The sequence below is a fragment of a genome, unplaced genomic scaffold, assembly GCF_019419815.1.
Source record: "Pyrus x bretschneideri cultivar Hongxiangsu unplaced genomic scaffold, Pyrus_bretschneideri_v1 Contig8, whole genome shotgun sequence".
Lineage (NCBI taxonomy): Eukaryota > Viridiplantae > Streptophyta > Magnoliopsida > Rosales > Rosaceae > Pyrus > Pyrus x bretschneideri.
Window position 1 is genome coordinate 7,707,537 of NW_025999820.1, and position 21,238 is coordinate 7,728,774.

Consider the following 21,238-nt stretch of genomic DNA (forward strand, 5'->3'; position numbering starts at 1 on the left):
TAAACATAAAGGTTCGAACTCCGTTGCACAAGGAAATAGATCCACTCTAACCAATATGGCTCAGCGAGCTCGAACCCAACGCTTTGTTCAGGATGTTCTTTTCAAAAACTTACAAATAAAAAGTTGGCAAAACCGCAAAAATCTTGCCCATGCCCGTTTCATTTTTGCTATACATGCGACAGATATGTGAGCTTATATATGAAATACCCCGTTTCATGAAACGAGTGTCGGCAAGTTAAGCATCCTACCCGCCCGTATAAAAGATGATAAGAGTTAACAAGCATAAATGCACATAATGCAGTAACAAGAGAGTTGCAAGCATGTCAATCAGATGCCAAATTTTCCAATCCCATGCTATAACAAAATCGATCGTCATTAATGTCAACCTTTTAACAAGCTACAATCTCGAACATGCCTTGATATGCACATAATGTACAGCCCTATTGGAAAATAGAAAAGTGAAAAACCCGAGGGACGATTATGTCGCCATAAAAGGAAAATCGACCTACTTAAGCGCTGAAATCTCGACATGATGAGGAGAAGAGAGCATGTGTTAAGAATCTGAGTGGCTGTTTGATTTGCGCAACACTTCCTTCAGAACTGCAGCTATTCTATTTGCCATATGGTGTTCTAGGAACCTTTCTTTGACCCTTTCGTAGCCTCTCTTCCCCATCGTAAGCCTCCTCTCAACGTGAGTGGCGAGTTTTACCATATTATTCGCGAGAGGAGCGATCCCTGCTTTCCCAACAGGATGCAGCAAACCTGTCGTTCCGTTCACTACAATCTCTGTGGTGCCACCTGCCGCTGTTCCCTGATAAATATTTTATTTGAAAAAAAAAAGACAATGAAATAGGTCAATAAGATAGGCAGCATCAGTATTAGATATTACGCGAAATGAAAAGGAGGAAGGTTCATTACCAATACCGGCAGCTGAAATGCCATGGCTTCAATAGTTATCCTACCAAAGCATTCTCCCCGTGCCTGTACGGAATTAAAAAAAAAAAAAAAAAAATACAAGATGAAAATGGATATTTTAATAAAATTTATGTAATTCCAACCACATTAGGGTCAAACTTGAAAAAGAATAATCTGAACACCTATTTGTATGTATCTTATTCTTTATTCGTTGGCTAGTTGGGAATTCTATATGCATCAAAACAAGATAGAATTAACACAATAATAAAAGAAAAATGCTTCTAATACCTGCGAATTTTGAACAAGGACATCAACTGCAGCCAGATACGGAGCTACAGTCAGAGTTTTGTCTACAAAATGAACATGATCTTGAATTTTCTTCATCGCTACAAAGTTACGTAATTCATGCTCGAACTTGGTGTGAGCAGTCATGTCACTCCCCACAATTACGGCATGCATTTTTGGCAGTTGCAGCTTCTTCTCTTGGATCAGTCGCAAGCTTTCAAAGAAGGAACGCAAAAACAAATCCTGGCCTTTTCCTCGCGAAACACCTATAGACATGAAGTGTAATTTAGTGCTCACAATGTATGCATAAACTAACCAGAACATTACTTTTTATTTGTCATATCCCCATGGAAATTAACACAAATTTCACAAGCATATTAGAAACAAGATAAAGATAAAAAACAAACAAACTGGTAAATTCATGGTCAAGCATTATAACTAAATTCAATCAAACCATCAAAATAGACCAAAATACATACTGTTAATGATGGCAAATACTAGTTCTTCACTTCGAACTCCAAGAGACTCCCGGACATGCTCACGCAAAACCCGCTTTGCTACATTGTCCTCAGCAACTTCCATAAGTTCCTTGCTGTTTCCAAGGTGAACAACAAAGGTCTCGGGCATTTTGAAACTGCAGAGAGAAAATGAATGCAACAGTAAACCAAATATTGATATAAAAAAGAAAAAGGAAGAATATTTGAAGCCTACCCCAAACGTTCTCGAGTCCTATTCTCCCAATACTCTGCTGTTACATGTGAATCTATCATAGAACCTGCAACAAGTGGGAGGTGCTTAACATAATCCAATTTGAAGTAATGGCCACGCATTTCATGAATCCACCACAACACTTTTGGGAGAACACGGGGAACATTTTCCCTAAGAACAACATCCAACCATTTCCCAGAAACTGCAGTGTTCAATACAACCAAATCAGCTTTGAGAGCTGTATTTATAGTTTCTTGGCCATTTTCAGAGAGGACCTAGAGATGTATAGAAGCAGTATTAGAAACATGGAGGAAGTTACAGTGAAATGTAACCTATTAAGGCCATAGTATAGATCAAAACAGATAGGAAGCTAGATTTACTTAGCATAGTTTCCTTAGCAAGTGGCCAATATAGTACGGTTGGACAACAGAATGCTTCCAAATCATGAAATATTGAGATAATAAAAATAACTACGTAGAACAAAGACAACAACTAGACTGCAAAAGAAGACGTCCAAAATAATCTCTTAAAAAGTTAAAAAGTGAAATTTGTACCTGCACTCCTCGGTCCAACATCTTATGCTCCAAACTGTATGTTGCTGCATCTGTATCTGACGATTTCATGGTTGTAACCCAATATACTTCAGTGCCAACACCTCTCAATAAAAATGCTAGCTCCATCAACAACAAAGGTCCACCTGGAAGAATGTTCAATATATTATCCCCTCAGTAGAGTTTGTAAGATATAAAGAAATTGGTTGGATAAAATATACTCTTCAACCAGATATCTGGTTAAGGAGAAAGATTGCTTTCATCAGTTGTGGTACTACTCCATTTATTTCAATATGCCGACGAGTGCAAGTAAATATCACAAAAAGAACGCATCAACATTAGTAAAAGTTAGTCTGTTGACGCCTGCAAGAATATTGACTCAATAAGTTCTCGAACCAAGGACAGAAGTTTCTCAACTGAAAAAAAAGAGCATTCTTCAAAGAATACATTGGATTACAAAATGCATGACAGCTCAAGAACAAGATTATCCCAATAAATAGGTTAATGTTCAAAAGACGACAAATATTTTCAAGTTGAGTAGTAATATTTTCAAATGACACATCAGTACACAGAATTGACAAATAATTTATACAACCCTGCTTGTCGGGTTATTGAATTAATTAAGTTACAAAAATACATGAACAGTAGAACAATACAGATGCCATCTTATAAGAATCAACAATCGCAGAGAAAGTAACGTACTCAGTTCTTCCATTCTATAATCTTGACATCACATAAATCCCAAATGAAATCATTGATTAAACTCGAACAAAATGGAAAGGCATGCAACTGCACCACGCCATGTTTCCAAATTCACAAACAAATTAAACTCAACTGGGATGAAAATGTATCAAACAGCATTAACACACTAAGGAACAAGCTACCTCTCCATAAATACTGGAATAAAACAGGAAATTTAAAAGTAATGAGGCACAGGAAAGGACTTTTTGTTAAATGGGTTATCGAAAACCATCCAATAGTTCGAAAACCAGTTAATGCTCACAGATTCCACTGATACAAGTGGTGTTTTTCATCTAAAGCTGCTAACTTTCTATGTTTGTATAATCTAATAAGTCATTAAAAACTTGACACAACCAATTAAGCTAATCGCTAAGCTGCTGAAGCTGTAATCAATAACTTTACACATGATTAATATAAAAAATGCATTAAATTCATAAAAAATAATAACAATATAATGGAGACAGAGACATTACCAGAAAGAGAAAGCTCGTGGGAGACCAAGAGCACGAGCTTGGACTTCATGAAGCTGAGGGGGCTAGGACTGGTCCCAATGGGCGCCCCCAGCGGAACCCTCTTATCGACGACGTCGAGGCCGCCGCGATCGCAGGTGTCAAACGCGGCTCTGATGAAGAAGGCGATCAAGGTAGAGAGGGAGACCATGACGAGTAAAGCCAGAAGCCACCGCTTCTGCGCCGCGACCCACCCGACGGAATGCTTGGCCATTTCTAGGGTTTGAAAGTTCCGTCACTGCGAGTCCCGGCGGCATAGTTCTAGGGTTTGGGTTTTCGACTGCGGCCGGTGGGGTTCGTACATTTGGCTCTCTGCAACTGAAGACGCTTGTAAATAATGATAGTTTCAAGGTTTTTGTCGAAGTTCCGATGGATTTTGGCGCTCAAAATTGTGAAATTAATGGGAAAGTTTGAAGCTTTAATCGTAATTCTTCTGTTCGATTGTGTTTCTTTACAGAGAATCGGAGCGCGGAGCTCGAGGTTGAGAGGTGCTGCTTCTCTCTGTGTGTGGAGGCCTTTTTGTTTTTGTTTTTTGGAATTTCCAATGCTTTTTTTTTTTTTTTTTTTTTTTTTTTTTTGTGGTTTTAGGTATTTGGGAAAATATAATATGGAATGGAATTTGCATTTTGGAATATGGTTTCTTGTGGCTTTTTCTTTTTGGGTTGTTTTTTTTTCCTTTTTCCCTTTTCTTCCAATTTTTAACACTTGTTTGTTGTCGTCATCAATTCTCACTTTTCTCTATTTTCTTCTTTTACTTTTGGAAAATTTCTCTACCCTTTTTGGTATGCGGAGTAGTTGGAGCAACCCCACCTCTTTCAATCGCCCTTGCACTTGAGTGATTCAATCCTCCCGCTCCAACAAAAACAGCTACAGCCTACCCAAATCAGTGGGGCTATTCAGCGGGCCCGCCCGTCCTCCGGGGACACATATCATCAACGGATATGAACCTAGGGATCATTAGATTCAGACTATTGAAATTTGATTCAACAGCTATAAAAATGGATCTTCCTAAAAATTATAATAATTGTAACCGTTGGATCAAATTTTAATAGTCTGGATCTATTGATCCCTAGGCTCAGATTCGGAGAGATTTGTGCCCCCCGGGGACCTAGCAATTGGGGTGAGGTGATCTGACGTTAGCCACGTTCTTTATATTTTTTGCATCAGGCGCGTGCGGCTCACGCACGAGTTCAAGCGTTGGGCCAACCAAAAGCAGGTAGTGAGGCCCGCTTGGCAGACATCCTCACACTAGTCTGAGAGGGGTGACGTGGGATGTTCTGGGCCGTTGGATTTCCAACTGCTATATTTTTAGGCCGTTGGATTTCTAACAATAATTTTTTTTTAATTTAACATAATTTTATTATATACATTTTAAAATAATCATGCAAACAAATAAATTAATCACATTAGAGACATGGTTTGGTTATCAAATATGTATTAAACAAATCAATGACAAGTTACAATAAATTTCGTTGCCATAAACCGTCATTTATGAAGACGAAGTGACCTTTAATTGGATTGATTATTTTGCACACATAATCTTTAAATGGTGATTAAGAAGTTGAGTGTCACTGATAGTGACAGAATTACTTTTGTATGTAATGTAACAATTATATGTGAAATAAAAACACAAGTGAGTCTCATACAATATCATGAATTTAGCTCTTAATTTTGAATAACAACTTATCACCAATTCATCTTTTACCCATTATATCCTCGCGTTATTTTCAAAAGTTTTAAGCTTGCTCATTTACTATTATATAAAATAGCTTGAACGAAAATTCGAAGTTTAATTCCTTCGCAGTTCAACTCATCATCAATTCATTATAGTAAAGAGTAATGTTAAATATTTGTTGAGGCAATCAGTACTATTGCGCCAACTTTGAATATTTGATCTTATTTTGCTGAAGATGAACAGCTAAGATATCAAAACCCCCTCCTTATATTGAATGTCATGGAAGTTGAGTACCGAAAATGTGTGAAATTACCGGAACAGAATATGTATCACCTAATAATCCAACACATGCTGGATGTTGAATGTTAGCTTGGGGACTAATATGTATGTTTTGTGAACTTGCAGGTTTACGATGACACGACTCAATTAGGCTGTGAAAAGTCTCACTGCGAGTTTAGGTACGGGATGAGTCGTTTAACATCTCCTTCCCCTAACCCAGAAAAGAAAAAGTAGTCTCCATCAATCTGACCTATAAAGTGCATTTTGCAGCTTTGGGACCGAACAGAGACATGTAACCCTTTCTGTGGCGGTGGATTGTCTGTCCTTTCATTTCCATACTCTTTTCATGTCTTTCTGTTTGTACGATCACGATTAAGGTACGTTAATATTTTATATTTTTATTACATTTTGTTTTATTATTTCTATAAAAAATTAATATAAAATGTTGAAATAGCTTAACCGTGACCACACATAACAAGAAAGCATAAGGAAAATATGGAAATAGGAGGGCAGACAACCCTCCTCCTTATGTGGCTGCAATATTGCTTCCTTTTCCACTTTGGTGCAAAGACCTAATATTATTATATTAAGGTGCTCGACTTCCGTACACTTTGATGCGTATGCAAAACCATTTACAAGTAAATAAAATGGTCGAATTATCTGTCCTTAGTTTGATTAAATATTTGCAGGTCTTACCAGAAAATGGTCTGGATGTTAAGTTATGAGGGTCGGGAGCAACTGGGAGCCCCCCCTCCAGCTTTGTCACCCTCACCAACAATGTTAACTGTTGCATGGAGATGTAAGGGTATCTTTACTGCAGTGGGTGTTGATATCCCTTACAACAACGTCTTCATAATTCCTATTTAAAATTTTCAGGTGAAAGGGATGAAGTTAAATATCACTATCCCAGTGGAGGGTTATGATCCCATCCAGTTTTGCTTGCCAAAATGTGCGGTAAGCTCATATTGCTTTTTTAAAACTCTCGTGTTTCAAACTGTGGAGAAACATGTTAATACCAATCAAATGTCAATTATTTATTATACAACAATTGCACAGTTTATTGCGAATAGAAATTTCACAAGGATACAATGTATATATCTTACAATATAAAAAATTAATAAAACTGAATTAATAAACCACAAAACACTAATTTGGTTAGGAAGATAGAGTCTTGCAGTAGCAATCTCTTAAGACAGAAATACGCCCCAACACCAGTGCAGTAGTTCAAATGGACATCTATCTTGCAGGATACAACTATCTAATCCAAGTTCTTGCACACGAACTTGGATTCTTGGCGAATTGATTGAGCGTTTCTCTGTGAAATATGAAGAAGGAAAAAGAAATTGATGATTCAGTTTCTGATTTTATTGCCATATATATAATGGCATAATTTGAACAAATACAACCGTTCATGCTTATCAGTTTAAAAAAAAAAAAACCGAATGTAATTGAACATAACTGTTCAATCAGTTTTATCCTTTCGGAAAAAACTGAATCCAAAAAATCAAAAACGTAACTTGTGTTTTTCATCTATCCGAGCCCAAGACCCATCTTTGACATTTAATATATACACACAAACCCTCCAAGTCTAAGGCCCAAGGTCCATGGCTTTAGCTCAATTCATTTCAAACTATAAGTGAGTTCACTCATTTATAAAGGTGATGTTCACTAAAGGTTTGGGCGATGTGGGACTCCAAGTCCCACATAAAACACAAGTTCCAACAATACCCCACATTTTCTATTCAAACTTTAGAAATACCCCACATTTGAATTGAAAATTAGATACTAGCTAAATTAGTAATGTTTTTCCAGAGAACTTAGATATAATACGCATCGAGATAGGTGTCTTTTGGACTTGAACCTTTTTTAGTGAGTACTTATCGGTTTTACCTAATGAAGCAGTGAATTTACTATCTTGAACTGATCATTCTTAGTAGTAAAATCGAAACAATAAGTATCACACATATCACATCTTAACACACGTCAATTCATATGGTTGTGTTCATTTTGGTCCTGAACATATCCTGATCTCATGAGACCTTTAGAGAATTGTAGCCATACCAATTCTCAAAGATGCGACCCCACATTAATCTCATATAGGTAATGCTAATAAAGAATATCTTGTTTTATTCATCTTAATCATACCAATTCCCAAGGCCCATCTTTGACATTTAATATATACACCCAAACCCTCCAAGTCTAAGGCCCAAGGTTCATGGCTTTGGCCCAATTCATTTCAAACTATCAGTGAGTTCACTCACTTATAAAGGTGATGTTCACTAAAGGTTTGGGCGATGTGGGACTCTAAGTCCCACATAAAACGCAAGTTCCAACAATACCCCACATTTTCTATTCAAACTTTAGCAATACCCCACATTTAAATTGAAAATAAGATACTAGCTAAATTAGTAATGTCTTTCCAGAGAACTTAGATATGATACGCATTGGGATAGGTGACTTTTGGACTTGAACCTTCTCTAGCAATATCCCACATTTGAATTGAAAATAAGATACTAGCTAAATTAGTAATGTCTTTCCAGAGAACTTAGATATGATACGCATTGGGATAGGTGACTTTTGGACTTGAACCTTCTCTAGTAATACCCCACCTTTGAATTGAAAATAAGATACTAGCTATTGAAAATAAGATACTAGCTAAATTAGTAATGTCTTTCCAGAGAACTTAGATATGATACGCATTGGGATAGGTGACTTTTGGACTTGAACCTTCTCTAGCAATACCCCACATTTGAATTGAAAATAAGATACTAGCTAAATTAGTAATGTCTTTCCAGAGAACTTAGATATGATACGCATTGGGATAGGTGACTTTTGGACTTGAACCTTCTCTAGTAATACCCCACCTTTGAATTGAAAATAAGATACTAGCTAAATTAGTAATGTCTTTCCAGAGAACTTAGATATGATACGCATTGGGATAGGTGACTTTTGGACTTGAACCTTCTCTAGTGAGTACTTATCGGTTTTACCTAATGAAGCAGTGAATTTACTGTCTTGAACTGATCATTCTTAGTAGTAAAATCGAAACAATAAGAATCACACATATCACATCTTAACACACGTCAATTCATATGGTTGTGTTCATTTTGGTCCTGAACATATCCTGATTTCAGGAGACCTTTAGAGAATTGTAGCCATACCAATTCCCAAGGCCCATCTTTGACATTTAATATATACACCCAAATCCTCCAAGTCTAAGGCCCAAGGTCCATGACTTTGGCCCATTTCATTTCAAACTATAAGTGAGTTCACTCACTTATAAAGGTGATGTTCACTAAAGGTTTGGGCGATGTGGGACTCCAAGTGCCACATAAAACACAAGTTCCAACAAAACATAACCAATCTTAAGAGAACTAGTTCTGGAGATGCAATGTGCTAAATCGTATTAAAGCGATACTTCTTGAAGTCGAACTTGCTGGTGAAATGTAATTGGCTGATTGAGTGGGTATATGTTTCGAAAATTGATACCAGTAGTGGTTTGTAATAATATCAACTGAAAGAGCTTGGTTTACTCAATCGCAGAACATAGGCAGGAGAAAAGTGGAGAGACTACAACGGGATGGACTACATTTGGAGTGTTATCCTGCATGTAAGCCAGTTCCTACTAAAAAATACTAAAAGTATTTTTCGCCATGCTAACATTCGATAACTAAAACATGTGATGTGAGCACCTACATCATATGTTGTATAGGCATTGAATGGCAACAAACAGATTAAAAGGGCGACCAAAAGCCAACAAGATTTTCCGTTTTACGAGAGACGGTGGGATGGTCTATCATACGCATCCTTGTATATCAATCCAGTATAGCCTTATTTTTAGCTGAAGTTGATGTTTGAGCGATCTGTCTCGGATCAGATTCACTGCATCGTCGACACTGTTTTGTTGTGGAGGGTTTATATACAAGACTCGAGTTGAACAGAAGGTAGGCCTTATTTCTTTGGCTCAAATATCTTGGATGGTTTTTAAATTTCCAGTTTGTCATCATAGGCTCAATTGGTATGTCTTCAGTTATATGTTTAATATTTACGCTTGATCAAATGCAGCGTGGGATAGACGCATTGCCGGGCATGACAAATTCTATCTGCTTGTTTAGAAACTGTAAGCATACATCACTAGCATTAAGATTTATGTTGTATGCCTTGGACTTAGGAAATGATTGGTTGCCTTATGACTTATGCATATGAGAGGCTAATGAATTTATACTACTTATGTGGCCGAAATATAATATCAGACTAGTTTGGAAGTGTTTTTAAATAGCTGTTTTTGGTTAAAATGATTTTGGGACCAATTCTTACTAAAAATGCAAGTGAATGAAACACTTCAAGTGCTTTTCGAAACCAAAAGCATTTTCATTAAACGCGTTTTCAGTCATTTTAAAAGTACTTCTAAATGAATCCATTATTTAATGAACAATATTCTTATGATGAGTACTCTTTGCTTTCGTAAAAGGAAAAGCGGACTACACAATAAGAGGCTCAACCATAGCCCGGGGGGGATTGAAACATGTTGGGCACCATTACTTAGGTAAATGTATTGGTTTTATAAGGCAATAATTGTTGGATATATGTCAACAATCTGTGATAAAATTATATATGCTAATAAATAATAAATGCAAATTTCGATTCAGTACATGTTTCACACTTATGATTAAAATGAATTTCGAATTTAGGTAATAATTCTAATTTTAACCATTCTTTGCATGGAACGAAAACTAACATGTCCTAATCTAGCATGACAAATATTAGAAGACTCAACAATATAAGTAGAAACATTTATTTTATTAGCATCATCAATGACAATTACATTGATTCCACGAGGTCATCAGTCACATAACCCTTTCCAACAAACATCCCACCCTTGGTAAGTACAAATTTGTTGGATTCCATTACAAGTTTAAAGCCCTTAGCAATCAGAATAAGTCCAGAAACCAAGTTCCTCCTCATTTCAGGAACATGCAACATGTTTAGCAAGGTGAGACTCTTTCCAGATGTGAATTTGAGTACCACTTTGCCTTTGCCCTCCACCGCAGATAAGGCAGAATTGGCCATATATAGCTTTTATACTCGGTTAATTTCCTATTTGCATTTATTATTTATTAGCATATATAATTTTATCACAGATTATTGACATATATCCAACAATAATGCTATTCTTACCACAATTTTATATCATATTTCTTTACCATCTTAGATGGCAGATGAGTTGGACAACCACATCATCTAAATTAATTAGCATTTAATCAAAATGTTAATCAATAATTAATAAAAAGATTGTTAATTAAATGATAATTGTGGTATACAAGGAGTCTCCTTCTTCCACCTAAGATTATTTAAGTGTTTTAATTAATAAAAAAATTGAAATTAAATGATGTAGTTTGTCCAACTCATCTGTCATCTAAAATGGTAAAGAGATATAGTATAAATTTGTGGTAAGAATAACATTACTCTTTATAACATTTTTTTGTATAAAATTGTGATTTTTTCTGATTGTTAAGACGGCAATTTCCCTGCATTGTCCTAGAACATTTTTTTGTTAGACTCGAATTCTTAGGAACAAATAGATCCTGCAAGATGCTTTAGTTTTAAATTGTAGAGAAACCTTACAAGGCAACTGAGCTTGATCAGTGCCCATGTCCACTGTATACTTTCTAAGACCATCTCCAACAATGGCTTATAACCTAAAATTCCCCTTTTTTTTTTCCCCAAAACCCACTCCAACCCATGTGGTAAATAAAACCTAAAACCCAAAACTTAAAAGAAGGCCAAATACCAGCCCGTTTTTAGGCCAAAACTCATTATGGGCCCTACCTGTTGTGAGTGAAACACGGGCTGTGCAGCCCACTTTCCTTTCATCCTATCTCCCACGCGCCACACGCGCCAAAACATATCCCCACCCGACAGCCCCACGTGGGCTGTTCCCTGCGCAATAATTGCAACAAAGTAGTCGTTGGGCTGCTTTATAAATCAAACGATGACTGATTACTTGGCCGTTGGTTAATCCAACGGTCCAGGTTCAAATTTTTTTTTTTTTAGTTTTATATTTATGTATTTATTGAATCCAACGGCTTAGATCAAATATAATTAAATATAACGGTAAAAAAAAAGATCTAACGGTCCAAATTTAAATCCAACGGCTAGAATAATTTATAAAAATTATTTAACTTAAAATTCAACTAAAAACTCTATAAATACCTATGTATTTGTTCAAACATCCACACAAAACTCACTTTTCTCCTACAATTCTTCCAATTTTTCTTTATACCATTTATTCTCATTTCTAGAATTTTCAAGATGGCAAAAGAGCATGTTAGAGGTCGTAATTGGACATTTGACGAAGATATTGCTTTATGTTTGGCATGGATTTCGATTAGCGAAGATGGTGCCGTCGGCACCAATCAAAATAGAAAGGTTTTATGGGGTAAAATCGTTGATAAGTTTCATGAAAACTCCAACGCCGGTCGAAGGGAAGTTGGTGGTGTTTATGATCGGTGGAAGATTATCAACAAAGCGTGCACTTTGTGGAAAGGAAGCTTGGAGAGAGCCATGGTTGACATGCCTAGTGGAAGGGGCGCCTCAGAAATTGTGAGTTTATTTGTTGATATTTTAGTTGTCATGTACATAATAGTATTTTGCAACTAATTGTTTTTATGTATTTGTTGCATAGGGTGACAAAGTAATGGCAATTTACAAGACAAGAACTACACCAAAAAATCAAGCTTTTAAGTTGCATCATGCTTGGAACATCCTCAAGGATTGTCCGAGGTGGGGAACCGATGCGAACCAACAATGTGGAAGATTATTTCATAATGAAGTCCCACCCCCAAATGATGTCAATGAAGGTGTGAATTTTGCCGACAATGAAGGTGTCGAACAAATGACCCCAACTTCTTCTTTTGCAAGGCCCCCGGGTAGAGATAAGCAAAAGGAAGCAAAGAGAAAAGGGAAGTCCCAAGATCCGACACGTGCACAATTTGCTAGCGAAATGACAATAATGAAGGAAATCCAGTGCCATCGGCAAGAAGAATCGGCCCAAATGCTTTTGGCCATGAAGGAAGAAGGGGATAGGGAGAAAGAAAGGTACGAAACTAATTTGATAATGGAGGACCTCGACAAATACACTCCAGAGAGGAAGAGATACTTACGTGGTAAGCAAAAGGAAATTTTACGAAGGAATGCCACAAGGAGTATATTTCAAGATGATGATTCATCTCAAGACTATCACCCAAGTCCATCACCAAGTCAAGATGGTGAATATCATTATTAAGTTTATGTAGTCTATGAGTTTTCGATTGTATTAAGTTTATGTAGTTTATTAATTGTTTTTTTTATTTTTTAAGTTTATGTGGTTTATTAATTGTCTTTTTTATTTTTTAAGTTTATGTGGTTTATTAAATGTCGTTGGTATTAAGTTTATGTTGTTTATCTTGATTTTCATGTATTGATTTAGTGATTTTTCAAAATTTATCGGAATTTAAATATTTTTAGGTTAAAATGTTCATAAAATTAATTTAGGATAATCTACATAAATTTTTTTTTTAAAAAGTTAATTTAAAAAAAAAAAAGCCTTAATTCATTCTTTGATAATCTGGAGCTAAAATTTTAAGCCAGAAGGGTTGGAGTAGAAAAGCTGTTTTTGGGCTAAAACCTAAATTTTCTGGGCTAAATATTTTTAGGTTTTAGGTCATCATTGGATCATGGTCTAATGGTTCTTAATTTGGGGATACAAAAATAGGTGAGTGACACAAGGCAAAGCTACACCCGACACGAAGATCTTAATAGTGCCTTTGCCAGTGAAGCCTCTTGGGAACGTTCTCCTTCTCATACTCCTACTCGAGGAACACCGAGGCCCAATGAAGGAAGATATGGTGCAATTTGACAGTTACGACACTGAATACACTGGATATCAGCTAACTTGTACCAGTATAACAAACAAAGGTTTAGAAGTTTCACTGCAAAATGTTTGTCTTTCAACGAGATCAAATTTTCATAGCACGGTAATATTGTGATTCAAACGAATTCATTTCATATCATGTTAATTTGTTTTAATTAACGACTATAGTTTATGAGATTTGAAATCAGAATCTTTTTTAACAAAGTACAAATTGAATGCGACTAGACCAAATAGTCTGACGCTCGTCGGTTAATATGTCAAAAGCAATGTTAGGGATTATACTTGCTATATGTAATGGCATATGCTTTTATTTGCAATTAAGGGATGCTTACAGGAGTAGTTCTCCTACCCAGCCTACGATATCTTTATTATAGATTGGACCGTCCAGATTAACCTAATATTCCCGTTACCATATGCTTTGGATTAAACCAACTTTTGTAATATGCCCAAACAGGCGTATGTATGCAACAGGACAACACATTGAACGCACCACAATTATCTATGAGAATTATTGATCCTCGAGTCAAAAGGCCACGAAGCTTCATGATTAACGGAAAAAATTAATGATTAACCAAATAATGGAATCAATGTCAACTCATGAAACAGTAGGGATAGCAAAAGGAAACAATTAGACAAGACAAGACACAAATGCTAGGGTTTTTTTTATTTTTATTTTATTTTTTATACAAGCATATTCGGGGAGCCGGAAATTGGGCAATTTTTACACTAGACGGAACTAGTTCGGGATCAAGTGAAACTAAATGCAAGGAGTTTCTTGTTTTTGCGCAAAGTGCTTATGAATGACGTGATCGAACACCAATATTGAAGTATTCTCATTTAAAAAATATGAAAGATGCCAATCTCCTAATGAAGTGAAAGAGGCTTTAATGTTTCTTTATAATGAGTACATGTCAATCTAGTTGGATTTCGGATTCCAAATCTAAAATACCAGTTCATGTGTTATGGTATCATGAATATTTGATTGATACTGTAGCCATTCAACTCTAAAGAGCTGTGGTTAGTTTATATTGTGACGCGTAGACTGATTATACCACGTGATTGTATTCCAGTATCATACTGTAAAATTTTCAAAGATCTGATCGTCTTGCAATCAATTAGTGTACCAAAATATTGTACTAAGGATGTAAGCTGTCCATTGTACTAATTATCATCTTAATTAGAAACGAAGTTACCATAATTATGATTTGTCATCTGCTCAAAAGCATGAAAGCTACCACTCCAACCTTCTCTTTTGACCCTGTCTACTGGTGTAGCAGCTTGCAATAGTAAGGTACCAACTCCATGCAGCTTCTCTCTCTCTCTCTCTCCCCACAAAGTCCCTCTATAAATTTCATCAATCCAACCAAAGGATTCATCAAACCAAAGTCTTCAAATTTCAAGTCTTTTTCTCCAAGAAACCACATTATTATGGCCAACTCTTTGAGCTTCCTTCTAGCTCTTTCTCTTCTTGCATTTTCTCCACTATGTTTCTGTGACAAAACTCCTGGTGGGTATCTCTACCCACAGTTTTATGACCGCTCCTGCCCCAGAGCCAAAGAGATTGTCAAGTCCGTTGTTGCGAAAGCCGTTGCTAGGGAAGCCCGAATGGCAGCTTCTTTGCTCAGGCTGCATTTCCATGACTGTTTCGTGAAGGTATACGATCACAAAAAGTGTCCCAGTTGCTTCTAGTTACACGTACATCTATGTGAGTGAGGTACTTAAGATTGTGTTGCCACTTGCTACCTATTTTGCAGGGTTGCGATGCATCACTTCTGCTGGACAGCAGCCAGAACATAATCACCGAAAAGAGGTCTGTCCCGAACCAGAATTCAGCGCGAGGGTTCGAAGTGATTGACGAAATCAAGTCTGCATTGGAGAAGGAGTGCCCCAGCACGGTGTCTTGTGCTGACATTTTGGCTCTTGCTGCTAGAGACTCAACCGTCCTGGTAAGTGCTTTTACAAATTTTAGCTTTTTTTTTTAAGTTGCATGGTGTGTGACAAAAGCCTAAATTCTAACATATGCTGTCTGTCAATTGTTGCATAAAATTTTTAGACTGGTGGGCCAAACTGGGAGGTCCCACTGGGAAGAAGGGATTCAAGAGGAGCAAGTTTGAGTGGCTCCAACAACAACATTCCTGCCCCAAACAACACATTCCAAACTATTCTCACCAAGTTCAAATTGAAAAAGCTCGACATTGTTGATCTTGTTGCACTATCTGGTAAATTTTTTCCAACACACCATTTTATATATACTACATTGTTTTACAGAAAATCGGTGTGGGTCCACTATTAAACCTGATCTAACACCGATATTAATCTCAAATTTAACCTAAGGACAAAACCAAGAATTTTCATAGAAGTGGACTATAATTTATCCTTTTACAGTCTATGTTTGCTGAGCGATTGACCTTGTTCGGTGTTATTAAGGTGGAGTGGGCCAATTTTCACTAGGGTGAAATAGGTTTATTTTCACAAAATGGATAAACTTTATAAGAATGGATCTAGATCCTCTTTGATCTAAGGATCTTGAGTCTAGGGATCAATTAATCATGCCCATTGAAATTTGATCCAACGGTTACAAACAGGAGATCTTACTAAAAATTATAATAATTATAACCGTTGGATCAAATTTTAACGGACCGGATCAATTGATTCCTAAGCTCATAATCCTTAGATCCGGAGAGGATCTGGATCCTATAAGAATTAGCACCAAGAGATTCATTTCCCAATTTTCGCACTATGTTGAAGCCCACCCAGTCTGACAGTGGCTCCCTCTTTGCTAGCTTGTGTTAACCTACCGAATCTATTTAGATGTCGGGTTGTATCTCAAAAGACTTTGGTGCTATTAGTAATCACTAACGTTTAACTTGTATCTAGCCACACAAATCCAACATGCAAAATAAAAATTACCCAAATATTAACATGCCCTAAACTTTGTGTTCATGCAGGAAGCCACACCATTGGAAATGCCAGGTGCACCTCCTTCAGGCAGAGGCTCTACAACCAGTCGGGCAACGGCCTGGCTGACTTCACCCTCGACCAGTCCTACGCCGCCCAGCTTCGAACCAGGTGCCCGAGATCCGGCGGGGACCAGAACCTGTTCGTGATGGACTTTGTGAGCCCTACAAAGTTCGACAACAACTACTTCAAGAACCTGCTGGCCTCCAAGGGGCTTCTGAACTCGGACGAAGTTCTCGTCACGAAAAGTCAGGTGTCGAAGCAGTTGGTGCAGCAGTATGCAGAGAACAATGAGCTTTTCTTTAAGCAGTTTGCCAAGTCCATGGTTAAGATGGGGAATATTTCTCCGATTACGGGGTCGAGGGGAGAGATTAGGAAGAGCTGCAGGAAGGTTAACTCTTAAGCTTATGAGGGTGCTGGAAATTTCTATGGAGTTTTTTTTTTGTTTTTTTTTGGTGTGTGTGTGTGTGTGTGTGTGTGTATTTTGTGCTTTCAAGAATAAATTGTGGGCATCCCATGATGTAATTTAATGGAAATTGCCCTATTTTCCTTCATTCATTTGGCTTTTTGGAAAATTTCTTCGGTTCCTAGTCACATATTTGACCGTTGCATTTGATTTAGCTATATTTAATCACTTAATACATGCAATTAGATTAAATTTAACGATCAAATATGTGTCGATACTAAGCTCCTGTAAGTAATCAAGAAAAATCACATCTCATTAAGTCTATGTGTTAGGACTGAAAAATTGAGAAACATAAGACATAAGGTCGATTAGGACATTAAAATAAAAACTCACATGAACATGGGATTTTTGGGCCCCAAAACGGATTTGGGCTCATAATTGTTTTTACTTCACAAAGCCCAAACATAACCCTTCGTCCCCGTAGGGTTTAAGCCTGCAGGCTTCAGCTGGTTACTCCCAGTCGCGCCATACCAGTCACTCTTCACTCTTTTTCTCAGAGCTTCAAAACCATGGACGCACCAACCTTCTGAAATTCTATGCTCCGACGACAACCGCCATGCCCAGATAGCTTCCTCAAATTCCCTAAAATCGCATTCCCGAACCCAAAAAAAATGAGATATTTACGATTCATTTCCCCACATTTTTCCCGCATTCAAAATACCCTAAACCCCCCAAATCCTAATCCCATTTCGTCTCTCCAATCGAAGCCCCAAATTTTCTCTCATGTAGCGTGCAATTACACCACCGCTGTACCGGAGCAGAGGCCGCCGCCGTCCGAGTCGGTATCGGCGATCGCGGACGAGATCTCGGGCCTGACTTTGCTCGAAGTCTCGGACCTCACGGAGGTTCTGAGGGACAAATTGGGGGTGAAGGAGATGCCGGGGATGGTGATGATGATGCCCGGGATGGGATTCGGCGGCTTGAGGGGGGCCGGAAAGGGCGGCGCGGCGGCGGCCAAAAGCGAGGAGAAGGCGGAGAAGTTGGTGTTTGATGTAAAGCTCGATTCTTTCGATGCTGCGGTGAAGATCAAGGTGATTAAGGAGGTGCGGACGTTTACGGATTTGGGGCTGAAGGAGGCCAAGGACTTGGTGGAGAAGGCGCCTACGCTGTTGAAGAAGGGGGTTACGAAGGAGGAGGCCGAATCGATTGTTGCCAAGATGAAGGAGGTTGGTGCCAAAATTTCAATGGAGTGAGGTAATGTCTGGAATTCTGCTCTTGCGTTTTGTGAACTGGAATTTGAATGTGTGGTGTGCGTTGTAGTTTGGCATTAGGAGCTATAAACCCTTGAGCTTTTCGTTGTTTTTCGGGTATCATTAACCCGGAAAGTTTTATAGTATGTTGGTTTAGAATTCCAGGTTTGACCAATATGTTTAACATTAAAGTTGGAATTATGAGTTTGTCAATGGCGGATTAACTAAGCACTTGATTGACTTTTCACATAAATGAAGCCTTCCGGCTAGTCTTAGGCTATTTATTGTTCATATGTAAAGGTTACTGAGAATTTAGGGATGCTATATAGGTACTATGAGTTTCGAGTCATGTCCCGAATCCCGTGTTCATCCAGTCTCTAAATAGTGAATAGGTTTCCTTGGTATTTAGGGCTTTATAGCATGACCTTGTTGGGGAGCTGGAGAATGTCATAGAAGAATTAGTAGGAAAATCTGTGTTTACCTTGGAAATTATTTTAGTGTCCAAACGTGCATACGGCTACACACGTCGGTTTTGCAGTACACATAAGTTGACAATAGTGTCACCTAAGCAGCCAAATCACTTGTCAATGGTTTCAGGAAATGGCTTTTGGCAGCACTTGTTATCGTTGCACGTTACCGCACTCTTTTCTGGTTCGATGTGGTTATGCAACTTCAGTACCTGATGGTTTATATTTTCTTTTGGTGACTCTCCAGGAGGAGAGATGCCTGAAGAAGTTCAAGGTTTGGGTGGCAAGGATTGTTAAAATGTAGAGTGGTAAAATAGTGATTCATCACAGTGGAAGTGCAGTTAACCTAGTCTATTAGGAGACTGTCGGAGATCTTCATGATGAAAAGCATTCGTTTTTTGAAAGGCATTCATCGATACAGCTGCTTCGCTCATCTTTCTTAGAGTTAGAATGATGTATCTGCACAAGTTTTGTTTCGATTTGTTACATTCAGTCCTATCGTCTACTCCATTACGTTTACTTTACCAACTGTTGTAGACCTAACATTTTTGTAAATTGATTCACAAAGTTGAATTTATATCTACTTTGCTAAAGTTACACGGAGCATTTTGATAAATGGGTTCACAAAAATGATCTTGATCCATGTGTGCACCTCAAAATTACAAGTTGATCGAACCGGAACCAAATGAAACTTCATCGACATTTTAGAGCTTTTCATGCTGCAGTCCATATCTCAAACAGATGACAAAGCATAGCTTTCCAGTTGTGGATTCCTGCCATGATGGTTAACAAAGTGTTTCCAACCTACACTGGTAAGGGCATGAATATTATTGCGGACTCTTGTGGCCTTAAACATCATCTTGTACTCATTACCAGCAATGTCGTATGCTGTGATCCAGATTCCTTGTTTAGGGTCCTCAGACGGGTTCAACAACGGCAAGATATGCGTTTCCACATCACAATCCTTCAGCCTTAAGTCTCGCGTCGCATCGGTTTGTGCTAACTGCTTCTCAAAAGGCTTGCTGCATATTTGAATCAGGTGTTGGATGCTTGGGACCGGTGGGATATCAGGAGGCACGTAGTTGACGTTTTTATAAAAAGATCCCGGTTCCAGTTTTGGATGTTCTTGCTGGGCTTGTGGCGCAGGCAGGTTTTTGAAGTTATCATTAGGTACAGAGTTCTGAGTTTCAATGGCTTTTCTGGCTTGCAAGACATGAGGAGCAGCAGGTAATTATCCAAGAAACGGGTCAAGGGCCCACTTCCAACAACACCGATACTGTTCCCAACTTGGTAATTACTACTTGCACAATCCGTCGGGTGTGTTACAAAAGATATCGGTGTTAGTTAAGGTGGGGTTAGGATATTTAAACTATTATTTTTCTTTTTGTATAGCCAATGTGGGACTCAACAGGATGGAGTGTCGGAGGCTTGCTACTGGTGGCAGGAGATGAGGAGGTACAGAATTTCCATGAAGCCTACCTAGTCCAAGTTCTTGTTGTTCAGGCATTCCTTGTGCTGCAACGGCTTCTTGGGCTAGCACGGCAGTGTACGAGGCCGCAGGTTCTTGTCTTGTGAATGGTGGGAGATCATGAGGGACATTTTTGCGAATTCCGTAGTGCGAACCTATGCCTCTTTCTTGTGTCTGTTCGGGCATGCCCATGCCTCTTTACTTATCATCAATTTAACATATCTTTATACCATACTTACTACGGAGTGAATTCAAATACGATGAGTTGAAACTAGCAATTTTTCTTCCTATGCAACAAGTGCAATTAGGGTTTGGGTTAAAATTTGATCCAGGATTTGAAATTTGTGGACTAGTTATAATATTCGTCGGTCTAAACCATAGTTGCACTTTAGTATTATAAAAATTGGGAACTATGGAGTGCAAGTTGGATAGACAATTTTGAATTGGTTAATTTTTTACATGAAAGCTTTCAAATTTGGCGTTATCCGAATCAAATTTGACATCCGAAGTCTCGTATACCAAAAACTTTCGAGACAATTTGTATTAGAATTGAAATGTATGTCAAAATTCAGAATCCCAAAATTTATTGAGGTTTCAAAACTTGAATTATCCTCGGGTGACTAATTTCACTTCGAAAGATGGGACCCAATTAGTTTGAAAATAAGCCTAGTCGACACTGTCTAAGTACTGGTTTGGTATTGATATATGCTTTTATAAAAAAATAAGCATAAAAAAAAAAACTGAGCTAAAAAAAATGTTTGGTAAACATTTAAAAACAGCTTATTTTTATAGTTTTGGGTGAAAAAAAAACTGAAAACATGAAGCAACAAAAATAAGCTTATTCTCATATCACAACAGAAACAATTTTTTTTTTTTTTTAAAAACACATCAATACCAAGCCACGTTGCACACACAACGGCACGGTCTGGGTCACAGCTGAGGCCACTCGAGAGTCGAGAGGCAAAGCCAGCCACTTCGTTCCGCGTCAGTTGTCACCGGTAAAATACCTGGCGGTTTCGATTTAAAATCGTAAAACGACGACGTCGCGGTCGATTGCCGAGAAAACCCTGATCGCTTCACTCTTCAGAACTCAGAGCTGCGCAACTTAGAGTAC

At 37.9% G+C, this 21,238-nt stretch overlaps 3 protein-coding genes across 9 annotated transcripts; 2 read left to right on the forward strand and 1 right to left on the reverse strand.

The window, feature by feature from the left end:
• Positions 1–327: 327 nt before the first annotated feature.
• On the reverse strand, positions 328–4,277 carry LOC103937815. The gene is made up of 7 exons (XM_009347781.3): positions 3,674–4,277; positions 2,463–2,605; positions 1,912–2,183; positions 1,680–1,834; positions 1,204–1,466; positions 919–981; positions 328–811 (listed from the first exon to the last, which is right to left on the reverse strand). The coding sequence occupies exons 1-7, from the start codon at positions 3,921–3,923 to the stop codon at positions 554–556; spliced, it is 1,404 nt and encodes a 467-aa protein (XP_009346056.1). The 5' UTR covers positions 3,924–4,277; the 3' UTR covers positions 328–553.
• A 10,642-nt stretch (positions 4,278–14,919) lies between these two features.
• LOC103937821 (peroxidase 72) lies at positions 14,920–17,087 on the forward strand. Its single transcript, XM_009347789.3, has 4 exons — positions 14,920–15,228; positions 15,330–15,521; positions 15,629–15,794; positions 16,524–17,087. Exons 1-4 carry the CDS (start codon positions 15,004–15,006, stop codon positions 16,934–16,936), a joined length of 996 nt encoding a protein of 331 aa, XP_009346064.1. The 5' UTR covers positions 14,920–15,003; the 3' UTR covers positions 16,937–17,087.
• A 348-nt stretch (positions 17,088–17,435) lies between these two features.
• LOC103937820 (50S ribosomal protein L7/L12) lies at positions 17,436–20,356 on the forward strand. 7 transcript variants are annotated; one of them, XR_007255061.1, is made up of 4 exons: positions 17,436–18,193; positions 19,323–19,468; positions 19,556–19,946; positions 20,049–20,356. XR_007255061.1 is itself a non-coding variant. In XM_048575659.1 (2 exons), the coding sequence occupies exon 1, from the start codon at positions 17,536–17,538 to the stop codon at positions 18,190–18,192; it is 657 nt and encodes a 218-aa protein (XP_048431616.1). In that variant the 5' UTR covers positions 17,436–17,535; the 3' UTR covers position 18,193; positions 20,049–20,356. The 7 variants fall into 7 exon arrangements, 4 of the variants coding, with proteins under 4 accessions (XP_048431616.1, XP_009346063.1, XP_048431615.1 ...); XR_007255060.1 differs by having other exon boundaries at positions 19,382–19,468; XR_007255062.1 differs by having other exon boundaries at positions 19,382–19,468; positions 19,556–19,883.
• Positions 20,357–21,238: the final 882 nt, after the last annotated feature.

Excerpts from the sequence above, each read along its gene's own strand:
- LOC103937815 (XM_009347781.3), bottom strand. The coding sequence starts at position 3,923 with ATGGCCAAGCATTCCGTCGGGTGGGTCGCGGCGCAGAAGCGGTGGCTT. Across the intron at positions 2,184-2,462 it reads TGTTGGACCGAGGAGTGCAG|GTCCTCTCTGAAAATGGCCA; the intron begins GTACAAATTTCA and ends ATACATCTCTAG. Across the intron at positions 1,467-1,679 it reads AGTATTTGCCATCATTAACA|GTGTTTCGCGAGGAAAAGGC; the intron begins GTATGTATTTTG and ends TCATGTCTATAG.
- LOC103937821 (XM_009347789.3), top strand. The coding sequence starts at position 15,004 with ATGGCCAACTCTTTGAGCTTCCTTCTAGCTCTTTCTCTTCTTGCATTT. Across the intron at positions 15,229-15,329 it reads TCCATGACTGTTTCGTGAAG|GGTTGCGATGCATCACTTCT; the intron begins GTATACGATCAC and ends CCTATTTTGCAG. Across the intron at positions 15,522-15,628 it reads CTAGAGACTCAACCGTCCTG|ACTGGTGGGCCAAACTGGGA; the intron begins GTAAGTGCTTTT and ends TAAAATTTTTAG.
- LOC103937820 (XM_048575659.1), top strand. The coding sequence starts at position 17,536 with ATGCTCCGACGACAACCGCCATGCCCAGATAGCTTCCTCAAATTCCCT.